Source organism: Chironomus tepperi, unplaced genomic scaffold (assembly GCF_022539635.2).
Source record: "Chironomus tepperi strain 1889 unplaced genomic scaffold, CSIRO-AGI_Ctep_v1 contig_354, whole genome shotgun sequence".
NCBI lineage: Eukaryota > Metazoa > Arthropoda > Insecta > Diptera > Chironomidae > Chironomus > Chironomus tepperi.
Window position 1 is genome coordinate 3,287,649 of NW_027226476.1, and position 22,090 is coordinate 3,309,738.

Below are 22,090 nucleotides of genomic sequence, written 5' to 3' on the forward strand. Positions count from 1 at the left end.
ACACATGTATTTTTAATACTCATTGCTATGTATTTATGCAGTACATACAGATAGATATATCCACAATTCACATTATTGTTGCATTTATGATTGATTTTCAATCACGAAAAGCACTTGCAGCATGACGAAGTGTAAAATAAAAACAGGCAGCATTGAGGAGGGCCAGAGAAATATATATGTGGGTACTATATACAATCAAAGAAGTGAGAATTATTATTAAAGGCTGAATAATTAATGCAATTTGAGTTCATGTGTTTGATTTATTAATGCCATTTTTCTGCTTTTCATTTGCACAGGATAAAAATGAAGTAAATGTATGTATACACATTAATATATTAATGGATGAATATGTGTATTTATTTATTCTCATCATACCCCTCCAAATTCAACAGTCTGCTACTCTCTTTACATTTACTTTATGTTCCTCTCAACACAGTCGTTGATGTTTGTCGATTCATATTCATCGACAAGAATTTTATATAAATTATGAATAATTTATCATTATTACTCATATATTTATTTTTTTTTTTTTGGGTAGGAAAAAAATCTGTGCTCTGTGAGTTTTGAAAATTTCATATACTAGGAATGGGACTCGTCATTAATGGATGGGTTTGTACGCTAACCATCTGCTTGATTTTTCAGACATTTGTCTTCTAGTTTTTCATCTAATCAATTCATTTACTTTATTACTTAGTTCCTTGCTCAGGACACACTTGAGGGCACACTCTGAAATAATATTAATTCACTATTGTATCCACTATTGCTATGGCTTGTTGCCTGTTGTTTATGAGTCACTAGTCTAAGTGCCACAAATTCCTTATATGTCACATCAATTAAATTATCATAGGTCTCTGTTTACTCACACAAGCCAGAGCAGAGTTGGCATACATCTTAAACAGGTTATCACCTTCTGCATATGACCCTGCAAGAGGTGGACTCGTAAGTGACAATTTCAATTCTGAACCAGAGCTCAAAATTAAATTTTATATGAAATTTTAAGTCGACTCAAGTTGCCATCGAGCTCAATCAAAAACTTCATCATATCAAGCCTCAGGCATAATGTCAGACATCTAACTAAAATTATACATCTAACCCACAAAGTAAAAATAAATAAGAACAAAAAAATTCTTAGGGTGATGAATCTGCTTCTTTTGTTGCCGATAATAATGATAATGATTTATTTGTAATTGAAAAATTCTTTCTAAGAATTTTCATCATTTCCACCAGCTATTTAAGACTTGTAATTAAGCATAAGGTTATTTACATTACATTCGTATGAATTTTTAATATCACTTGAAGATTTTTTAAAGAAATGTTTGATTAACGGGAGTTGTTTAGATATTTAGGGATGAAAGGGAAGTCATGAAATCTTTTTAAACTTTTTGAGGATAATTATGCAAATTTCTTGCCTGAAACCACCGTACTTGATTCCCACCTTGTGTCAAAAAGCCGTGTTCGATTCCAGTTAGATCTATACTACAGACTTTGACTACTAGAAGTTCTCTTCACTAAACAGAGATCGTCATCCAGCCTAGTTATCCTAACTTCCAATACAGAGGCTTATTGAAGTCAAATCCAATAACATCCCAGAAAAAAACCGGTAAATAATCTCCTCACAAATCATAATTACATTATTAATGCACATTAAATACTGTTGAGCTTATGAATTACAACCCTGCTGTGCTATGCAATTGATGCATTAGATTCAAACTGCGTACTGCTGTGCAGTTACCAAAGGATTAATTTGTGACGTCAGTTGAACGGTTTTTCGTACAGATTATATGAAATATTGTCACATTAAGGCACGGTTATGCATAGTGTTGGTTAAAATATCCATTAAGTGGGTTCTAATCTTTAAATTATTAGAGTTTAATAAAGGAATGAACATAAAATTTAGAATTAAGGTAGATTATCCAACATAAAAGTGTGAATATTCAATTTTTAATGGTTAAGCTTGGAAATTGGTAATTAGGCTTAGTGATTGATGCTAAATATCACAATTTGCAGCAATAAATTGCTGCTGAATCCCCAAAAAATTCCTAAAATGTCCATAAATTCATCCTCAAATGCACCACAATCGATCTAAAAAAATTTCATCGCTGTCAGAACTTTACCGAGTCTCTCAACTTGTAAAGGAATTTCCTCTTTAAAAAATCAACCATATGTCATGAAAAATAGCACATTTAATCTATAACAACCTTCAAATTAATGACACTCTTGTTAGAAATAAAACAAAATATATAAAAAAATTCAGCATCTGAAAAAGCAGAAAAAACATTGTTTAAACACGAGAAAGCAACAGCAACAACAGCAGCAGCTTAATATGTGTATTAAATAAATGGGGTCCTAATCATCTGTGATCATTTACTTTACCTTCCTTTCTGCACAACCCCTCAATTCCTTTTTTATTTTATAAAAATTTATGAATTATGCTTTCAAATGTTTCCCTTCGCATGTATAAAAAGGAGAAATATCGGAATCTGAATAATGAAAAAAAAACTGCAGCAGCCGTTCAACAGTTTAGAATTGAGCGAGACTAGAAATACCAGTTGCACATTCTCCCCCGGACTTAAATATTTTTTTAAAATTTCATTTTATTTCCTCCTTATGTTTGCTGTAAAATCAAAGAATTTCGAGACAATCAAGAGTTTGGCAGCTGCCTGTTTACCTACGTTATGTACTTTTATACTTTTTTTTTCGGGAGGAGGCTGACATTCTGCAATACGATTTCTTTCACTTAATTCTAACACACGATAGATGGTAACTTGATCTCTTGTTGTATGCCTCATCTTTCAGATGCTGACTCTTCGCACATTCTCGAACGAAAATTGAGAAAATTGTTTGTATCGATGAAAGCAATTAATGGGTTTTGTTAAGGGATAGATGTTATTATTTTACATACTGTAAAACTATAGGTGCACATTACAAAACAATGATTTAGGGGATTTACATAGTATGTGCTATAAAAATTATGGACTTTGATTTCGAATCACAAAGGAATGAAATTTGTCGAAATTAAAAATTATGATTTATGGGACATGATGCAGTTACATAGCTCGATCTCATGTTAATTGCATTTATGACTAAATTACTGAATAGAAAATAATTATTTATTGTCGCTACTTCCTGCAACTCCTCTAAAAAATGGTGTTAAATAATTGTGTAAAAATTTAGATTTATTTTGTTGAAATTTAAGAAAGTCTATAGCAGTTAAATATTGGTGGGATCTAGTTAAAGATCTAGCAGTTCAGAATATAGGAATCAATGATTTCAACAAAGTATACAACTTGATACAACAATCATTGGTTAGAACCTTATGGATAGAGCAATTTGTCACTCAAAAATGCTTAAAATAGCTCAAAAATTCCCAAAGTTCAACGACATCGAATAACCTTCTAAAGGGGTCTATCTCCGGTTTAGGGTCACACCTATCCACCTTTTTTGAACAAAATCCTCTAATTTGCTTGAGTTTTTCCAAGCACAGATCACAAACCCCTAATAAATTTATGCATTCCCTCAAAGAAAACACAACATTGATCTAAATTTACTGATTATTCATCTCCTGAACATCAATTCAACACGATGACATGTGGATGATCCAAATCGAATCTATATCTCTAAAAATTCTTGAATTTCAACATTTTATCCTATATTTTAGAATTTTACATCATCAAATTCAACAAATTTCAAAGAAATTCCATCTACCTACCAACCAAAAAAATTAGAGCAACAGCCGTCAAATATCGAATAAAATTCATTTTTTCAAGCATCACACGTAAGCTGAAAAAACCAATTAACAAATCGACATTACGTAAAAATGGATAGGCAAGATAGATAGACAGATCATCACATTTACAGTTGCACATTGATAGATGCTCTTCTGCCCTTCTGTACTCACTAAGTGTGACCGACCAAATGGTCTCTAAAACGAATGCATTGCGTTAGATAAATATACATGCACAGAAAAAAAAATCCCGCGTAGCCTTCCTGTTGTTCATGTCCTGTACGTCTACTTCATCCACAAACAGTGCACCGAAATGTATTCATCTAATCCTGTTTGTATATTTGAAAACATATTTGATGTGAAGAAATGGAAATTAGAGAAGCAACAGAACTGTCCGAGAGTTCAAAGACCCCATTTATGATATTTTGTTGTTATATCGTTTTTCGGGGTATGGATGAAAAGGAAACGATCGACAGATGGGACTATTTTTTTTGTTCTTTGCTCTCTTTCCTTTACACATTTTTATTCATGCTTCGCTATGCCATTCCATAAATGATTATTATAGAAGCGAAAAGAGTGGAAGAAGAGAGAATCCAAAAATGTAAACATTTGTGAAACTCGTTTGCCTACCTTCCTTTCTTCTCAATTCCTTTTTTTTCATCAATTCTCTCTATTTTTCGCCTGTCTAATTTCTAAATCGTATGAAAAGAAATCTACACACATTTTTTAAGGTGCCTCTGCTCATTGCCTTGTCTCGTATTAATTACGTGCTGAATATCATTTCGCATGATCGCTTTAATGTTGCTTTATTCTTGCCTTAGAAAGAAAAAATTAATAATTGAAATGGAAAATCGATTTTAGTGCCGTTTTTAGCGTGGATTTTGGAATTTTTTGATGACTTGACGGATGGTTTGGCTGTTCAATGACTAACTTAGCTGTTCGTACATATCAACTGTGATCCATGGCTTCTCTTAGTTCGAGTTGGAAGCTGGCTCTCTTGCTGGCTACTTTTAGACAAGTTCTAACACCAATGCAACACTGTCTGCTCTTTCCAAGAGTTGTTGGGCTGCCCTTGTGTTCTTTTGCCGTCTTGAAATTCAATTTGAAGGAATCCCAATCAGAGTTGGGTACTTGAGGACTTAGTTAGTCATTATAAAGACAGAACATGTTCAAATAATGATGATTTAGACCAATTTACCACTAGCCTCACTCAAACAAGACCAAAACAGCACATCATTAATAAATTCCAACATCCAAAATGCGTCTCATCATTCCATAACATCCAGCACACAAGACACCATCACTTATATTGTGAAATTATTAGATAGTGGGGCGTTGTAGCATATTTTCTTTCATTTAGCACGATAACTCATAATTAATGAATTAAAATGGAATCTAAAAGAAGAAAATGAAATTATATCAAGCTAACAATTTAATCTATTCCGGATAGTTTTATGTGCTCGTCCATTTCCTTTGACTGACTCTATAAGCTTGCCTTTCACGTTCCACATCCACTTCTATTTCTCGTCAATTTACGTTTTGTCAACAAGTTAATTGACCTTTAAGTGAATAAGAAGTAAAATGCCTCCATGAAATGTTTGTATAATAAAATAGACAGTGTAAATTGATATTTAATAATTTTTTTTTCTCTCCCTAAATGTAGATATCGTGAGTAAGGATTCATATCGGACGAAAGACATTTCCAGAAATATCACTTTCTGCCCTTCATTCGCTTTCATTTCATTTCTTCTTTTTGTGCGTCCTTTTATCATGAAAATGTAATTACGGTACTCAGTTTGGATTGAATTGTTGGTTTATTGAAAGTTTGAAGGACTTGATGAATTATTTGTAGAAATAGGCTGTTAATTTGGGGTATGATGATGTTATCTAACTCGAAGGACCAGTTTGTTGGGTGTTCACTAGTTATACTAGGGGATATAGTTAGAAATTGTCATCAAATCAAGCTTTAGACATGTATTGTACTCGAATATTCCCTAAGGTGACAAATCTAAGTTTGAATAGTTGTATGACCAGTACTAGGGAATATTAATCATGTCCAGAAGGCATCAGTTGTCTATAGAATTAGTCAAATAAAAGCCAGTCCAGTCGGACATCAAATTCTGTCTTAAAACTTCATCTTTTTACTAATTTAAAGCCTTAACTCTTAATTTTCATGACTTCTCACTTAAAATAGAGACATCATCTAAATCTACTTCCAAAATTCCCCAAAAATGCGCCTTAATATGATTCTAACTCTTTATCCATCCTTTATCTTTGTAAGCTTTCATTCATTTGACTCTATTGACTCTAGAACATTTTTTTTTTCTTCTTATTTGCCTTTCCATTACTTATTCTCCTTCTGGTCTTCCTTAGAATTAATTTACATTGCTCATTTCAATATTTATTATTTAAGTATTATTCCTGGGACATGTCCATTCTATTTCTATATAAAAAAATATAGTTTATTTGTTTCTCTCACATATCGATTAGTGAGGATTCTTCTCAGAATAATGTACAACAGGAAATAGTAGGACAATGACATTTTAATGATATTATATTATTGAGATGTCACTGTCCTGTAAAGTTGACAAGTTTACTGGGGAAATTAAGTTGATAGTTTTGAAATTACGGTTTATAGTTATAGGGCTTATTAGGTTACAGCATGTTGGCATTGGCAAGTGCAAGCCAGGTCTCGAAGGAACTTCAAGCGACATCTTAGAGTGGCCATAGTTCGCAATTCATCTTTACAGCCATAAAGTATCAGAAAATCATAAATTCACGATGCAGCAATCCCAAATCTGTGTCCAAAAATTGAATATTTCCATGTGCTCCACATTTTAAAGTTCCCAACTCCTTCACCATTACTTATAATTCAATTCAATACCTTTTAAAGAAAATGTCAAGCAGCTCATGCATTGCATATACACAGAATCGATTAAATAATCGGTATGTAGTGTATGTGCACAATTTATGACTTCTTCCGACATTCCAGCAAGCTCACTTGACTGCTTTTCTTGCTTATAATCTATATTTTATAAGCTGCATTACAGTTCAATTTTATAAGAGTGGACGGTACTAAATAAATAACATTTACAATTGATTGCGTACAACAGTTTACACGACATGTTTCAATTAATGATTTTCGACTACCTGAGCCAACTGCTTGCTCCTATGAAGGGCAATGAATGAGCAGTAATAATTGTAATTTACCATCATTAGCAATGCATGGTATAGTTCCATTTCATAAAATGTATATCAAGCAATTGTATCATTTTATTTGTACCTCATTTATGTGTCGTCTATATAGACATAAGGCTAAAGATTAAAGGTTAAAAATTAGCTCAATTTAGAACAAACATCATATTTAATTCTGTAAATCGTATGACTATGTATATGAATATCTATCGATGTCCTGCCAAGTTAATGTTCCCTCCCACACACATATGGACATTCCATATCAACAATAAGTAACAACTTGCAGTTGAGATCTAAATTATTCACCGATGAGATTCTATTAAAGCTTAACTTATGAAATATTCATTCGTTCGAACATTTGTGAGTTTATTTAGGGGCACTTTACTCTTTCACATCCCCTTGTCTGTACTGAATTTGCTATTCGGATTTTCGCGTAATTCCATACGTAAGTTGTGAATTAAATTACATATTTTAGACAGGAATAAAGCAATTTTTATGCACACATTAAAAACCATACAAAAATTTACAAGTTTTTTAATTGAATTTTGTCAACTTCACAATCCATGACTAGATATGAAGGGGATACAGATTATTGAAAGGTTCAATACGGCTGTTAATTTAATTCCTTAGTATCAAAAACTCTTTCTGTTCAAGGGGCAAATGAAAAGTATCGATTACAATTTTAATAAAATATTCCCGTCCTAATAGAATTTTTTACTTCATTAAGTTCCTCTTTTTATTTTGTATATTTTTTAAAAAAAAGTACAAACTTTTTTTCCAGCACAGTATCAATTTCTACTTCCGTTAATTTTGTTATACACTTTTTTATTATTTTTATTTAAAAAACCTCATTCTCACATGCTTGCATGTGATATGCATGTGTTTCACAATAGACATTGATAGTGGCAGATATTGGGAAAGTAAGGTAGGAAGATTAGGCGATTTTAAGGCGCATTTTGTGCTGTGTCATGGGAAAATAATATTTGATGAACATCCAATGAAGTGACAAATGAATTAAGCTGGATAACTTAATATCCACTATCTCTGGGATTTGAATTATCCAATTAATTCTTCAGTTGTGGATAATTCATTATCCAGATATCCAGAGATAGGGAAAAGTAAGCTATCCAGGGATCCAAAATTGAATTTCATACAAAGACACTTCTGAAGTATAACATTAAGTATGACAACAGTAGATACATAGGTCTGAAGATTTTGGACGTCCTCTAGTTCTTAGTTATTGTAGTAATCTGAATTAAAGAATCTGACTTTACCCGAGAAGCACAATGTATTCAAATGAAGGTGCAATGATGGCTAAATGGCAGCCAACTTAATATGCTTTCCCGAAATCCCAGTCCTGGCAAATTTTTAAGAACTTGCCATGGGTCCGGGATGGGACTTTCCCGATCCCAGTCAGGATTACAAGACAGCATGCAACATAGCATCTGATTTTGAACCATTTTTGCATCGATCCTTGAGTAGACAATCGTAACGGTCATTCACTTATTACGTTAAGTCATAACGAGGGGATGGATGGGGAATAGGACCGAAAAATTCATTTTCTTGCGTAACATCATAAGCTAATAGCCCTTATGACTAATTGAAGACATGTTGATGTGCAGTTAATGACTTATTCTGACGTATTTGTGTCCACTTGGGATTAAGCTATTTGTATTAGCATTATTAATCAAAAATCAAATCTGTAACTAGCAACTAGATATGATCAGCATTAAGAACTGACAAAATATGACCCAATATGCTCATAACACACAATATTCATGCTAAAGACAGTATCATGTGAAAGAGGATCTCACAGTAGTGCAAAAAAAAATAACGAGAGAAAAAGATATGAGAACTGAAGGGGATTTTTTTATATATGGCACGGGACATAACCAATAGAAGGCGCATACAAAAAGACTACAATAATATTCAATGAGAAATAAAAAAAACTTTTCATTTTTTTTGAACAAATTCCAAAATAGTTTTTAATGTCAAGCGGATATTGGTATTCAATATCCTCTTTGTACATTGTTGTATGTCCAAATTTTTTTATGCTGTTTCTCATATGAAATAGAAATAACAAGAAGAGAAGCTTCCATATCATAGAAGTGGATGTACAAGCAGGCAGTGAGAAAAATTAAAATAAACAAAATTTGAATACATTGTGGCAATGGTCAATGGCCAAATTTCATTGGCTATGGCTTCAAAACTTCTCCTTTTCAACATTCCTTCCTTTTTTTGTGTGTATCGAAATTTATTTCCTAAATTTTTATTTTTTCGAGTATTATTAATTTCATTGGAAGACTGTAAAGTGACCGTTCTCACTAACTAACTATGTGCTGATGATATCATCGTAATGAAAATGTAAGAAACTTTTGTATGTACTCAAAAATAGAATAGACAATGACTGAATTTTACAACATCCCATGCTCTTTTTTTGTTTGATAATTGAAATCTAAATGTGATAAAAAAGGGTCTATAGAAATTGTGACTAAATATAGAATGCCAATGTATGTATGTAAGGACAACAACAAATAATCATAGATGAAATCTACGATGAGTGAAGTTTGTTATATATTTGGCATTTGACGTCAATGTGGATGAAATATTTTTTATTATTATTATTTTTCTAGAGCATAAAAATATTTTTGGAAGTTGATTTATTTTTGGAATGGCTCAAACGTAATTTTGATGATGAAAAAATAATTTTTGGTTTACTTTTTCTAATTAATTTATATGAATTTTATCTCTAAGTTCTAATATTATTGGATGAATATACTCTGGAACTGGATATGGAAGCGTAGATAATATCACCTCTCAAACCCCTTCCCTCTCCATTTCAATAAATTCTTCAATTATCTAAGGTTTTTTGAGACAATAATGCAACACAAACCCCTTTTAAACTAACTACAACTCTGATCCCAGCGCCCATCATCCACTTGTTAGGAGTTCAAACTGTAATCCAGACATACAACTTCGAAGGGCTCAGTTATTCGTCTTATGTCTAAAAATTGTAAAATTCAGTATCTATTTTAGTTCTGGTCAAGTTTTAGGTTGTCATCATCTAGCCTTTCAAACTCTGTCTGCAAAATGCCATCTAAGCTTCCTTTCTCTCTTGTATGACGTTATCTGATCTTCCTACAATCTATTTGCATGATAAGGTGATTAGAGAAGCCGAAGTCTGACTCCGAAACTGATCAAATGTCAAATGTATGTATCTATTCAAAGCACCTCATCTGAAGGGTGGATGGATACCTAAAATCAGGGTCCTTACTTACTGCAACTATGTTTCTATATGGAGCTGAGGTTACAACAGAAGGTTTTCCACCTGACTCTTTTGCTAGCTCTGAACAATCAGGATTGGTATGGTAAGGTTTACAACCGATCATTTCCGAAATCATCTTGTACATAGAAATCAAAATGAAGCCAACAGGAATGGTCAATGGTCTGCATGACGTCATATAGCATTTCCCTTTATCTAACTCTACTTTCCCTATAATGGATTACCCTCAAGATATTCATACCAATAAAACACCTGATTTCTAATCAGATTAGTATTGATAAAAAATCATTTATCTTTAGTCAAAATGTCCCTTCTTAATACTTAAAGAATAGCATGTAAGTCATTTTCTCTAAAAGATCTCGAAAGGTTGAGAAAAAAAAATTCACCAGTTGGTCATAACAAGTAAGGCAAAATATAAAAAGATTTTCATCAATTGTTCACTAATAAAAAAATTTTTATTCTTCTTGATTTTTATTTTTTTGCCAATCGACAAAAAATTATTGAAAATAAAAGGAACGAAAGGAAAAAAATTGATGTCGTCAATGAAAAAAGAAAGCTTGGACACAGAGCGGAGAGCAACAGCAGGGAGAAAGTTCCATATATTCATAGTAACGTGTGTGTTCGATATGTAATATTGAAAAAGAAAGTGAAAATGAACAGTTATTAATAATGCTTCTCTTTTTTGTGTCCCTTCAGAATGTGAAGGACCATTGCTCCTATTGCTACTGACGATAAAAGGTCAACAGAAAAAGTTTTTTTTTTTTGCCAATCATCGACATCTGGATCGCGCATCTTTATTTGAAAACGATCCTTTTGACTTTCAATAGTAAAGTACTGACTGCTGTTGCTGGCTGTCATCATCAAAGCTTATTGCATGAGAAATTTTATGAGATGTCATTTATCAGATGACGAACTTATGAGTGCTGTTACATATGACTACATATATACATGACAAAATTTATATTAAAAATAAAAATGGGGAGAATTTAATCCAAAAATAGGAGATGATGTTTTAGTCGGAGATATATTGAAGAAGTACTGGAAAGAGGTCAAGTTTAAAGGAATTTTTTCAAGTTTAGAAGATATTTTCTAGTTTAGAAAACTAATGTGTACTGCAATATGTCAACAATTGTAAGCATATTGCTGTCTTCTAGATGTTTCCGACTACAAAACTTTAAAGGCTTCGCCGCTCTTCTATTAACACCAAATTGCAGCTGCTTTAATATGGTAGCCGTATGGACGCTGAATGGAAGTTGCGTATATTGGACGAAGTCGACTTAAACTTACATGTTAAAGTTGAATCAAGGCGACTCGAAGAATTCTTCAGTAGGACTAGAGTGATTATGATGACAAGCTGACTAAGACAAGGCATAAGGACTGGCATTATATCCAAAATCATCCTTAATGGCATCTATAATTTGAGGTTTATAACTAGCTTCATTAGAATCTGATGTAAAATTGACAAAATATTGTATAACAACCAACTAGCTTAAAAATCGAGTAAGTCTTCAACTAGTCGAGAGATACACAAATGGAGAAGGCTCCGCTACTGAACTCTAAAGGCTCTGTTAAATCTCTTTAGCAGCCATATGGATGACAAAAATAGACAGCTTCAATTTCGTGTTAATAAAATGGCTTAGAGTCCTATAAGTTCTGTGACTAAGCTTTCTCCATTTGTGTCGCTCGGAAATTCAACTGACAATCCAGACCCAAAATATTATTTAGTCTATTTCGTTACAAAATTAACTTAACTAACAAAAATTCAATAATTTATGTATTTTTTCATGTAAAACTTTTTGTAGTTTTCGGTGTCAAGAAAAATCTTTAATGGCATATTCAATCAAAAACCAGTATAATAATAATAATTTTGCGCATATAAAACATTTATGATGAAAAAAAATACAACAAGTTTTCCAAAAAGAAAACAACAAAAAAAATGTAGGAAAAAGAATGAGAAAACATTGTTGGAAATTAAGCAAATTTATTAACAATTTGCGAGAAACAATAATTTTCTTTCTTCTTTGTTCTCAAGTGGAACACATTTTTGCTAATGTTTTGTAAGAAAACTTTTCATTCTTGTTACTTTTTTTTATATATATATCATGTAATATTATATTCCGGTAGTGGTGGCTAAACTATTTTTGTTATAATGTAATATATAGCAAATATTTTTTTATATATCAAGAAAAGTGTAGAAGTCTGACCGAGTGACACAGGATTTTTTGGAAGGGAAAGCTATGGGTGATCTGGCAATTGTAGGATGTTGATGATTTTCTTGCTTACTTTCTTGACTGGGGAGTATCTTTTGGGCATTCCTTATGATGCAAAATATCCAAAAGATGAAGATAATACCAACGCTAATATGATTTTTTGGAATGCACAAAGGAGGCTACACAGACTTGGTAGGACAACCTTTTCTTTATTTTGGGTCATATGTTCTTGAAACGTAGCTGATTACACTATTTTGTCGAATATTGGCAGCAATGATGGAAAATAGATATGATACCAGTTCCACTTTAAGCGTTGAACCCAGCTTTAGGTCTTACAAAAACATAATGAGAGTCCTAATTATCGCAGCAATTAGTAGCGTAGCATTAGTAGAAAGATTAGAGGATAGTGGGAGGGATTTGAAATTTTTTGCAAGAATCTCCAAAAATTTATGGAGAAATTTGAGATTTTTTCACGAATTTGACATCCAAACCCCCCAAAAACTCCCCTCTCTCCCTGAAAACGACCACCACAGCAATCCCTAATACGAGAAAAACAGACCAGATTTGCCGTTAACTACACCACGGCTAGAGTACATTGAATGACACAATATGACTCAAAATAACCTAATTCTAGTTTTTAGGGCCATGGTTAGAGTTATCTTCTAAAATAGAACAATCCAAAATTCCATCTTACACCCTACAACCAAAAGAATCTCCCAGCATCACCTCGGGCACGTTTACTTTCTTCCGCATTACCCATGAAAATGTGAAACTTGTTGTTAACAGTAGTAGAAAATGTACCGATTAAACGGTTTTTTTTTTATTCATATCTGATTTGTCGACACCAAAAATTAACGGTTTCTAAAATTTGAATTCTTAAATGTGCTAAGAACTTTAGTTAAGAACTCTTAGTGTTTTCATTAAAAAAGTGATTACTTATTATCAGCATGGCCTTAATTAGTTTGTTTTTGTTTATATTTCTATTCATCATTGATTGCTTATTGTTTAAATGCAGTTGCCTGCCTGTTCAATCAACAATTTCAATCGAAGGTCAAATAGTTATTTATACAAATATCATTCATTCATGTAAGCTCATTCTAGTTTCAAATTTCATTGTGTAAATATGATTAAATATTCAGTAATTTTATTTTTATTTTTAGCTTGCAGTGGTTTAACAATATATGAAAATAAGGGTGCTGTTAATTTTTCAAATAATAGTTTTGATGAACATAACACGAATAATTTTTATACTAATGGAAAGAAGAATAATCAGCAAAATGAAGCAGATGAAAATTCTGAAAAATCAAATAAAAATGATGCAAGTGAAGAAAGTGAATCTGCTCATGAACAGAAACATGGCTTGTATGTGAAAAACAATAATGGCTTTATAAATATGGGAAAAATGGATAAACCTTCACAATCAATTGGAAGTTCATTGGTCAATGGTAGACGTGGAAATCGTGAATCTCGAGAAGCTAGGAGTAATGAGGATAAAAATGTGGACGAACGAGTGGAAAAAGCGACTGAGGATTCGAATAAAAATAGTGAAATTAGCTCAATGACATTGCTAGAAATTGATGAGTTTAAGATAGAAATGACAGAAATTAATGATGAAACAGAAATAATTCAAGAGACAACAACGCAAAGTATGGCAAACAAAATAGAGGAAATGCAAAATGCATTCTTAGATTTCACTCAAAAACCAAAAAGAAGAGGATGAAAAAAACGACTTATAAATTTTTTGTTTTACTTCTACTTTATTTTTATTTCATTTTTCAATTACATTTTTAACTTTTTTTCATTTTTCAATTACATTTTTAACTTTTTTTTCAAAATTTTAATACTTTATCTTTTAATTTTTTTTGTAAAATTACAGGATTAGGTTTAATATTTTATTTTTTATTTTTCAATTGTATTCTTAACTTTTGTCAAAATTTTAATGATTTTCGAATTATCTTCTACTTTTTTGCAAAAGTTACATCCTTTGCATCTTCTTTTAATTTCGATCTTTTCAATTTTGTCAATAAAATGTTTTTTATATAATTTTTTAATTATCTTGTCATTCTTCTTCAACTTTCTAGCATTATGGTAAAACATGCTTAAAAACTGTCTCATTGTTTTATTTTTACAGCGAAAAAATAAAAACAACATTGCAAATTTACCACATTCAATTGAATCATTATCTTGAACTTGAATATAGTTGATTTGGATATTATTGATGATATTTCCTTGACCTTCGGCTTGATTAAGAATAAATGAAGTTATGTTCTTATCAAGTAAGAAAGTCCAGTAGCCTGAAGAGTCAAAATATTCAAGTTTGGACTTGGTGTCTCTTTTGAAAATGCTAAGCCAATGGCAGCCTGTAGTTTTTGATGAGCACAAGTTCACCACTATACCTCCTTCTAATTTTTTTAGTGTGATAAGCTGATCCGATGCAAGCACACCAAGAAACTTATCATGCGTTATTTTATTGTTTTTTAAATCCCTCTCAATTTGGAAATTGTTCATGACTACAACAAATGTATCTCAAAAGTAGCACCCTCCTTTCTGAAATGACGATTAATAATTAATTTAGAGACCTCACATGAAGTGTATACAGCTTTAACAGATCCAAAAAGACTTCGTACTTTTTCGTTTACAGTTTCGATTGCTGTATTAGCAATTCCAAACTCAAGTGATGAATGGATTGACGTAAGTCTTTTTTTAGCTGGAAAAACTGGATACGTATAGTGTATTTCCTTAACCGAAATACAGTCGTTGCTTAGTGATACTTTCGTGATTTCTAGTTGATTCACAAATGGTATTATTTCATTATTATAATTCGAATAATCAAATTGTAACAATACAAAGGCCACACTCATGGCTGATGTCTGAGTTTGTTTAAAGTAAACTTGTGAATGATAAAAATTAAGAATTTTAACCTTATATTTATACGTAAAAATTATAATGTTAGTTTTGTTTTTATTCATTTTGAAACAAATATCTCGTCATCTTAGAAAACTGTGTGTTGAATGCTGAATTTCTTCGTTCATCATTTGCGTTATTTGTGTGTACGAAACTGGAATCTAAATTTAATTTTTTTCTTGTCTTATTTTCATCTTTCTCATTTTTCTTTAGAACTTTTCCAGATCTCAGATGTTTTGGTGAAATTTCTTTTTCTGAATCATAATCTAGGTTTATTCGTTTCTTTTTCTTCGTTCTTTTCTTTTGAAATATTTCAGGTTTTTCAACTGTATAAATTGAATCTGAAATTTTATTTCTCACATTCACATAGCTCTTATCATTATTCACATTTCCCACTGATAAATCTCTCACATCGTCGATTTCTTTTCCTGCCGCTTCACTAATACGTCTTATAAATGAGTTTCTAATCTTGCTAAGGTCAATCTCATCCGTGTCTGTTTCATATTTTTTTAAATCATAATCTACCAAATTTCCAATAGTCGGTTGACTTGTCTCAAATATGTCCTCTTTTAACCTTGAATTATTTAATGAATTCTGGATTTTATTTTTTATTTCATTTGAAATCTTGTTATCAACAATGTGTTTAACTGGCGATGAATGCGAGATCGGCTCAAATGCAACACTGTTGCTGTTTATGTCTTTTTCACCATTAGTATTCTGTTTTGAAGCCAATAAATTATGGATTAAATGAATTTTATGCAAATTGTCTACATTTTTATTAAATAAAATATTTAAAATATCTTGTCTCTGTTTTGAATGTCTTTCCAATGTCAAAAAACTTTTTAAAATTCTCGGTGATATTAAATAATATTCATAAATTTCATTCTTTTTCTGTGTCATTTATTTGTCTCAAAATGTATTGAATAGCAGTTGGCACAACTGATGATGCGAGAATTGAAAAAAGTGCGGGCAAAAATCCACCTTTTATTAAAATTTTTTTTTTACGATTATTTTTTCCGTCAGAAATAATTTGAAGTTTTTTTTTATATTTCCTTAATTTGTTTTTGCTTTCTTTATCAATATCTAAAATTTGATTAAGTAGACAGAATACAATACTTGAAATAAATTCTATTTGACCTTTATCCAAATTTTTTTGGATGAATTGTTTTTGTTGCTTATTTAAACAGCAGAACGTGTTAATGAAATGTTGATTTTTTTAAAATTTTCTATTCTTGATAATTTTTTTTCTGTTTATTATTTCTTTTCATTGTTATAAATAATCATAACTATATCTTTTCAAGTTAATGATCTTCTAATGAATGAGAAAAATTATAAATGTTTACTCAATATATACTTTCAAGTACACGGGCACTGTTTACTTTAAATTTTCGATTCTTCAATGCATAAATCAAAACTGTTACTGGTTCTTTTAGGGGTGTTGAAAAAACACAAGAAAACCCAATATTACAATTGACAATAGGTTCTAGGACATTTGTCAATCCAAAATTAAAGCTTGTGCAATCATGAGCAATAAAAAATGCGTTAGTTGGAAAGTTTTCATAGTTAACTAGAGCATTGTAGTTTTCATTTTGACTGTCTAGAGATCTAAATAAATTAATAAAAATATCAGCATATTTTCTTTCGTCTTTTGAATTTTTGAAGGTTAATGCGCCCTGACGCAATGCATGTGCTCCATTAATTATAAATGAAAATTCCTGTAAATTACCCATGGAATAAAGGTGGCTATCTAATTGTCTATCGCCTAAGAAATTCTTAGAGTTAATAAAAGTTGCTAATATAAAGGATGGTTTGTGTGAGAGCAAGACAGCAGGTGCGACGTAATTTGTCGTTGATGATGGCAGAGAGTATGATGTTAACTCGCCAGATTTAAAGTCATATTCAATATCGATGCCTTTTGACAGATGATTCTCTAAGGCAAAATTAAAATTTTCGCGAACTTTCACATGGCGAATCTCAATTCTCAAATCTTTTAAAAGTAATTTACTAGAAGTAAATTTTCCTTTTGCATCACTTGACTCTATTAATAGAAATTTGTCATGGTGTTTTACTATTTTAATTAATACATCACAACCTGGTATGAGAAATTTTTCACAATTCAGAATATTAAATTTCCCTTTAAGTTGAACTAATTTAGAATCGGAATAAAACTTTTGTTTAGTTTCTTTCTGATCAATTGGAAAGAGCCCTTGGGCAATTAGTCTACCCTTGCAAGATCCTTTATCAAAATTGACAAAACTTTCAATTGTATCCTTGTTGGCAAATGTATCATTAAAGTTTACTACTTGCACATTATTGATGAACATCGATGCTGATTTGATTAAACTGAAAAGTGCATTATTAACTAAAGATGGTTGTGTTTCATCGAGAGCACTATATTCTTTATCATCATCTTTGACTATTTTTAATTCACATTTTAAATAAATCTCACTTAAATTTTTGAAAGTCAATGGCTGACTCAAACATCGAAACTCGACGACGTCACATTGGTTTATAGGATTGATTGGTGATACCTCGACAAATTCACTTGAATCTATTGTTAAATTGTATGGCGTGGAAGTGAATAAATCTAAATTAGATATTGTGTAATGATTGAAACTCATAATGTTTTTATTTACTTAAAAAAATTCTCACTGATATCTATTTTTTTTGGGTAATTTTTCCGCTTATTTTTTCTTAGCTCTTTAGTTCTGACTTGATCTCGTAAAAGCAATCCACGAATTACCGATGTAATACGCTTGTCTTTCTTTTTTATATTTTTTTTAACCTTTCTTTGTTTAATTCCAGAGCCTTTAAATACATGTTTTTTTTGCTTTTTCAGTCAAATTCTGAAATCTTTTTGATGCTTCATGCTTTGCCAATTCCTTGAAATCTGTTTTTGTTTCTATATTTTTCTTTAAAACCTCTGCACTCCCTTCCAGTGCTTCTCTTGCAATCTCTTTAATATATGGAAGAGCCTGCAATAAAATTGGATGCAGAGATGTCCACACGCCTTTTAATACTTGTCCAAGCCCTCTTCCACGTATTAGCATATGATTTTCATGAAAAACGTTTAAATTTTTTCCTTTTTGCAGTTTATAAGGTAATTTAAAATATTTTAAATCATTAATTGATGTACCGATAATCTTCGATGTCATCGTGAAAATGAAATATTTTATGAAATAGAAATGTATTTATATGTTAAGTAAACTTTTTTTCTTAGTTTATTAAAAAATTTGGATTTTCGTTTTTGAGTTTTTTGTTTTGTTCTTCACTAATAAAACATCTTGGTTTTAATGAGAGAATATCTGTTCGAACTCTTGTTAATTCATTACCTTCGGAAGTTAGATCTAAGACGATGTAAGAATATGGTTGATTCAAAAAATTTTTAAAAATATCTGATAAGAAATGCTTTTGTTTGGGAAAAATTTGTCTTGAAAGGTAATTTACTTGAGTTTTATCACGAATATTTCTCATTATTATAATGTAGTTGCAATTAAGAGAGATGTCTCTAGAAAATTTAGCTTTGCTAAAGATGTTTTGAGATATTAATATAATTCCAATGCCAACATGTCGACCAGCTAGAAACATATTTAGAATAGTGCTTGATTGAAGAGATTCCTGCATGAAATCGTCAATCACCAACACAATTCTCATATTCTTATTTAAATTTGAAAAAAAATCATCGTCTGGAATTTGATTTAAGTATTCTACAAGTCCATTAAGTTCATGAGGTAAGCTATCTATGAATTTTGCACAATATATTATTCTATGTGGCGATGGTGTAATTGTGTCATAATGCCTCAATAAAATTTGGGCTATTAAAGACGATTTGCCAGATCCCGCAACACCACCTAATAAAACTCTGAATGGAAACTTAAATGGAAGAATCATTTTTAGCACTAATACTGATTAGTGAAAATACGGGGGGGCCTTTATATACTCTCATTAAAAATTATATAAAAAGGAAAAAAAGTTTTCATGGAAATCAGTATAGCATTTATACTCGAGTTAAGATGCAGGCGTGCATTCAAAATGATTTCGTTCAAAGATATCAGGAATGTTTAAATATCTTTGCAGCAACAAAATCAGATAATTTTACAGTCACGCCATTTCCATTGTATTATGGAGCACAAACCTTTATAATAAACTCAAAAATATTTATTTTTGGTTTAGGTCAAAGTAAAAAATATGGTGTACATTGTATGATTTCATATTTATCAAAGCATGGCTTCATAGAAATGTCTTCAATCGCTATGCATAGACTTCTTGAAAGTCTTGAAGAAATTTTAAAATCCACATTCGACTCAACAGCAACCAAAAGAACAATTGAATTGGACGATAAAATATTTATTAAATTTACGCGAAGAAAGGGAGAAAATTTAGCATTTATTCATGATATTGCACGCAATTCACGTGTTTATCTTGAAGCTGGCGACATTAAAAAAATGATGTTATTATATTTTACAATGAATGTAGCTATCGATCGTGTTGCAAGGAACACAGAAATGTTGCATGAAGTTTATAAGTCATACATTCAATTAATGACAAGCCAACAGAAGAATGTAATATTGTCTACATCAGGCATTGAATGTGCAATTCCAATTTGTCTCGAAAATTCACCGTATTGGATGGAGTATTTAGATGAATTCATGAAGATACCAATATATTTTTCGGAAAACAAGCGATGTATCGATCAGACAGTAATTGGAATTTTTCCCGATGAATCACTCTTATAATAAACAAACACAATCAACAGAGATTAAGAGCATAACAAGAGAACTTTCCAACTCTGCAGCTCCCAGCTCTCAGCTCTGCAGCTCTGCAGCTCGCAGCTCTCAGCTCCCAACTCTGCAGCTCCCAGCTCCCAGCTCGCAGCTCCCAGCTCTTCAGCTTCCATCAACCCCCCCCCCCCCTCTTCTTTTTTTTATATCACTTTGGTTTTCAACATTTTTGTTTTTGCATTTATCGAAAAAATGTATTTTTTTTTTCACACAGAAGAGAATAAAAATTATTGATATAAAATCAGAATATTCTTGGCTAAATTTTAGTTTGTTTTTCAGTTATAATTTGACTGTAGATAAGAAATGATGACATTTATTGGAAGAAGTTGTGTATATAAAACGTACAATGTTTTAAATTTGTCTCAAGTGCCATTAAACAAAGAATTTTTAATCCGATGTTTGATTTACTGCCCATGCTGTAATAGACACATTTTGGCATTTTCTACGACTACATATATGGAAAATCAAGTTTATACTTATGAAAATATTGTTTACATAAGTGTTCCTTCGAGTCATTCAACGCCTTTTGAACTTAGTAAAATTCGGAGACTTACGCTTATGTATGAAAATCAATTTGTATTTTCATTAATAATTAAAAATGATGTAAAATCGATTCATTTCTCTATTAAAGACGAGGCAATCCCGAGTATAAAAGAAATGAAAATCAAAAATATGTATAGATTAAAGATTTACAATGAAATATTTTATTTTAAAATATCATATATGACAAATGAAATGGCTTAGGAGGGGGATATTCTTTTCTTATTTAAAATTGTATAAAAAGCTTCGCTCATTTATTAAATGCATCAGTTTCATCTTCAAATTCATTCTATTAAATTCAAGAAGTAAAAATGATGCCTAAGCGCTCACTTCAACTTCAACAAGAGGAAGTCATTTTAATGACGAATAAATCAAATAAAGTTCCATTCAAATCCTGCTCTGAACTTAAAATTGGTGTGGATTATCAAATTATCGATTTGCAATTGCAGCAAACTTTCTATGGCGCCAAGGCGACGCCAACGTGTGTCAACTTACTTGAGACTCCTCCGATTAAATTTCAAATCAATTTAACACCATACTTTGCTGTCAACTATAAAGAACTCGAGGATTTATACAGAAAATATCAACCACATTTGTTTTTAAGACTCGTTAAATTAGACGAAGAAAAAAAGCAAAAATTTCCAATTTACCATGTTTTGACAATGAAAGGATACGATGAAGTTGATGGGAAAAATTTGTGTACCAGCGAACGTGAATTAAGTGACGTTCATACTTTAATGATCGGTTATTTTATTGATATTGAAAAGTATTCAACAGCAGAATTCGTCAACAGCAGTAGTATTGTTGATGGCATTGAAAAAAAATTGTTTCATGTCCACTCAAACGATCCAAGAATGACAGAATAATATGGTAATAATCTTGTATTTTTTTTCTTGTATGTGAATAAAATTTTGAAAATATTTTTTTCTCAAAGAAGATGTGAGTTTTTTTTAGTTAATTTAAGCTGTTAGTGTGAGATGATCTTTGGTGAAATTTTTTAAATATAAATAAATGTAATTTTATCGTGAGAGACATTAATAACAGGATGAGTTTTTAAATTTTTTTATAAAATATTTTATTTATTTTCAATTAATTATTATAATTTTTTAGGAATTAATTTTTTTAAAACGTAGTGCTAAATATGTGGGAACAAAACTTGCGTCCAAAGGAAAAGGAAAACCAAATTCTGTTGTTAACACGCAACTTATTGTTCTAAATTCTGAGCAAATGACAGGTGAGTAGTTAATATTTTGGATGCTTATAAAGTTGTTTTCAAGATGTGACACAGGAACGACAGCCAATATTCTTCCTTTTGTATTATTTATAATTGACTCAGCAACCACATCAGCATAAACTAATAAATAACCTGGATTTATTTCTTTGAGAAATTTTGATGAGTTAGAAACGGAATTCTCTTGATATTTTTTAACTGTTGATATAAAATATTTAATAA

At 31.1% G+C, this 22,090-nt stretch overlaps 2 protein-coding genes and 1 long non-coding RNA gene across 3 annotated transcripts in view; 1 reads left to right on the forward strand and 2 right to left on the reverse strand.

The window, feature by feature from the left end:
* LOC139094425 (maltase A2-like) overlaps positions 1-22,090 on the reverse strand; it is a 187,491-nt gene that overhangs the window by 144,676 nt on the left and 20,725 nt on the right. The window lies entirely within an intron of this gene.
* Positions 13,298-14,301, forward strand: LOC139094604 (phosphatidylinositol 3,4,5-trisphosphate 3-phosphatase cnrN-like). Its single transcript, XM_070645724.1, has 2 exons — positions 13,298-13,498; positions 13,573-14,301. Exons 1-2 carry the CDS (start codon positions 13,360-13,362, stop codon positions 14,130-14,132), a joined length of 699 nt encoding a protein of 232 aa, XP_070501825.1. The 5' UTR covers positions 13,298-13,359; the 3' UTR covers positions 14,133-14,301.
* LOC139094607 (uncharacterized) lies at positions 14,291-16,284 on the reverse strand. Its single transcript, XR_011544787.1, has 2 exons — positions 15,040-16,284; positions 14,291-14,959 (listed from the first exon to the last, which is right to left on the reverse strand). It is a non-coding gene; the product is annotated as an uncharacterized lncRNA (long non-coding RNA).

Coding starts and splice junctions, on each gene's coding strand:
- LOC139094604 (XM_070645724.1), top strand. CDS start 13,360: ATGGCCTTAATTAGTTTGTTTTTGTTTATATTTCTATTCATCATTGAT. Junction 13,499..13,572: donor TACAAATATCATTCATTCAT/GTAAGCTCATTC, acceptor TTTTATTTTTAG/CTTGCAGTGGTTTAACAATA.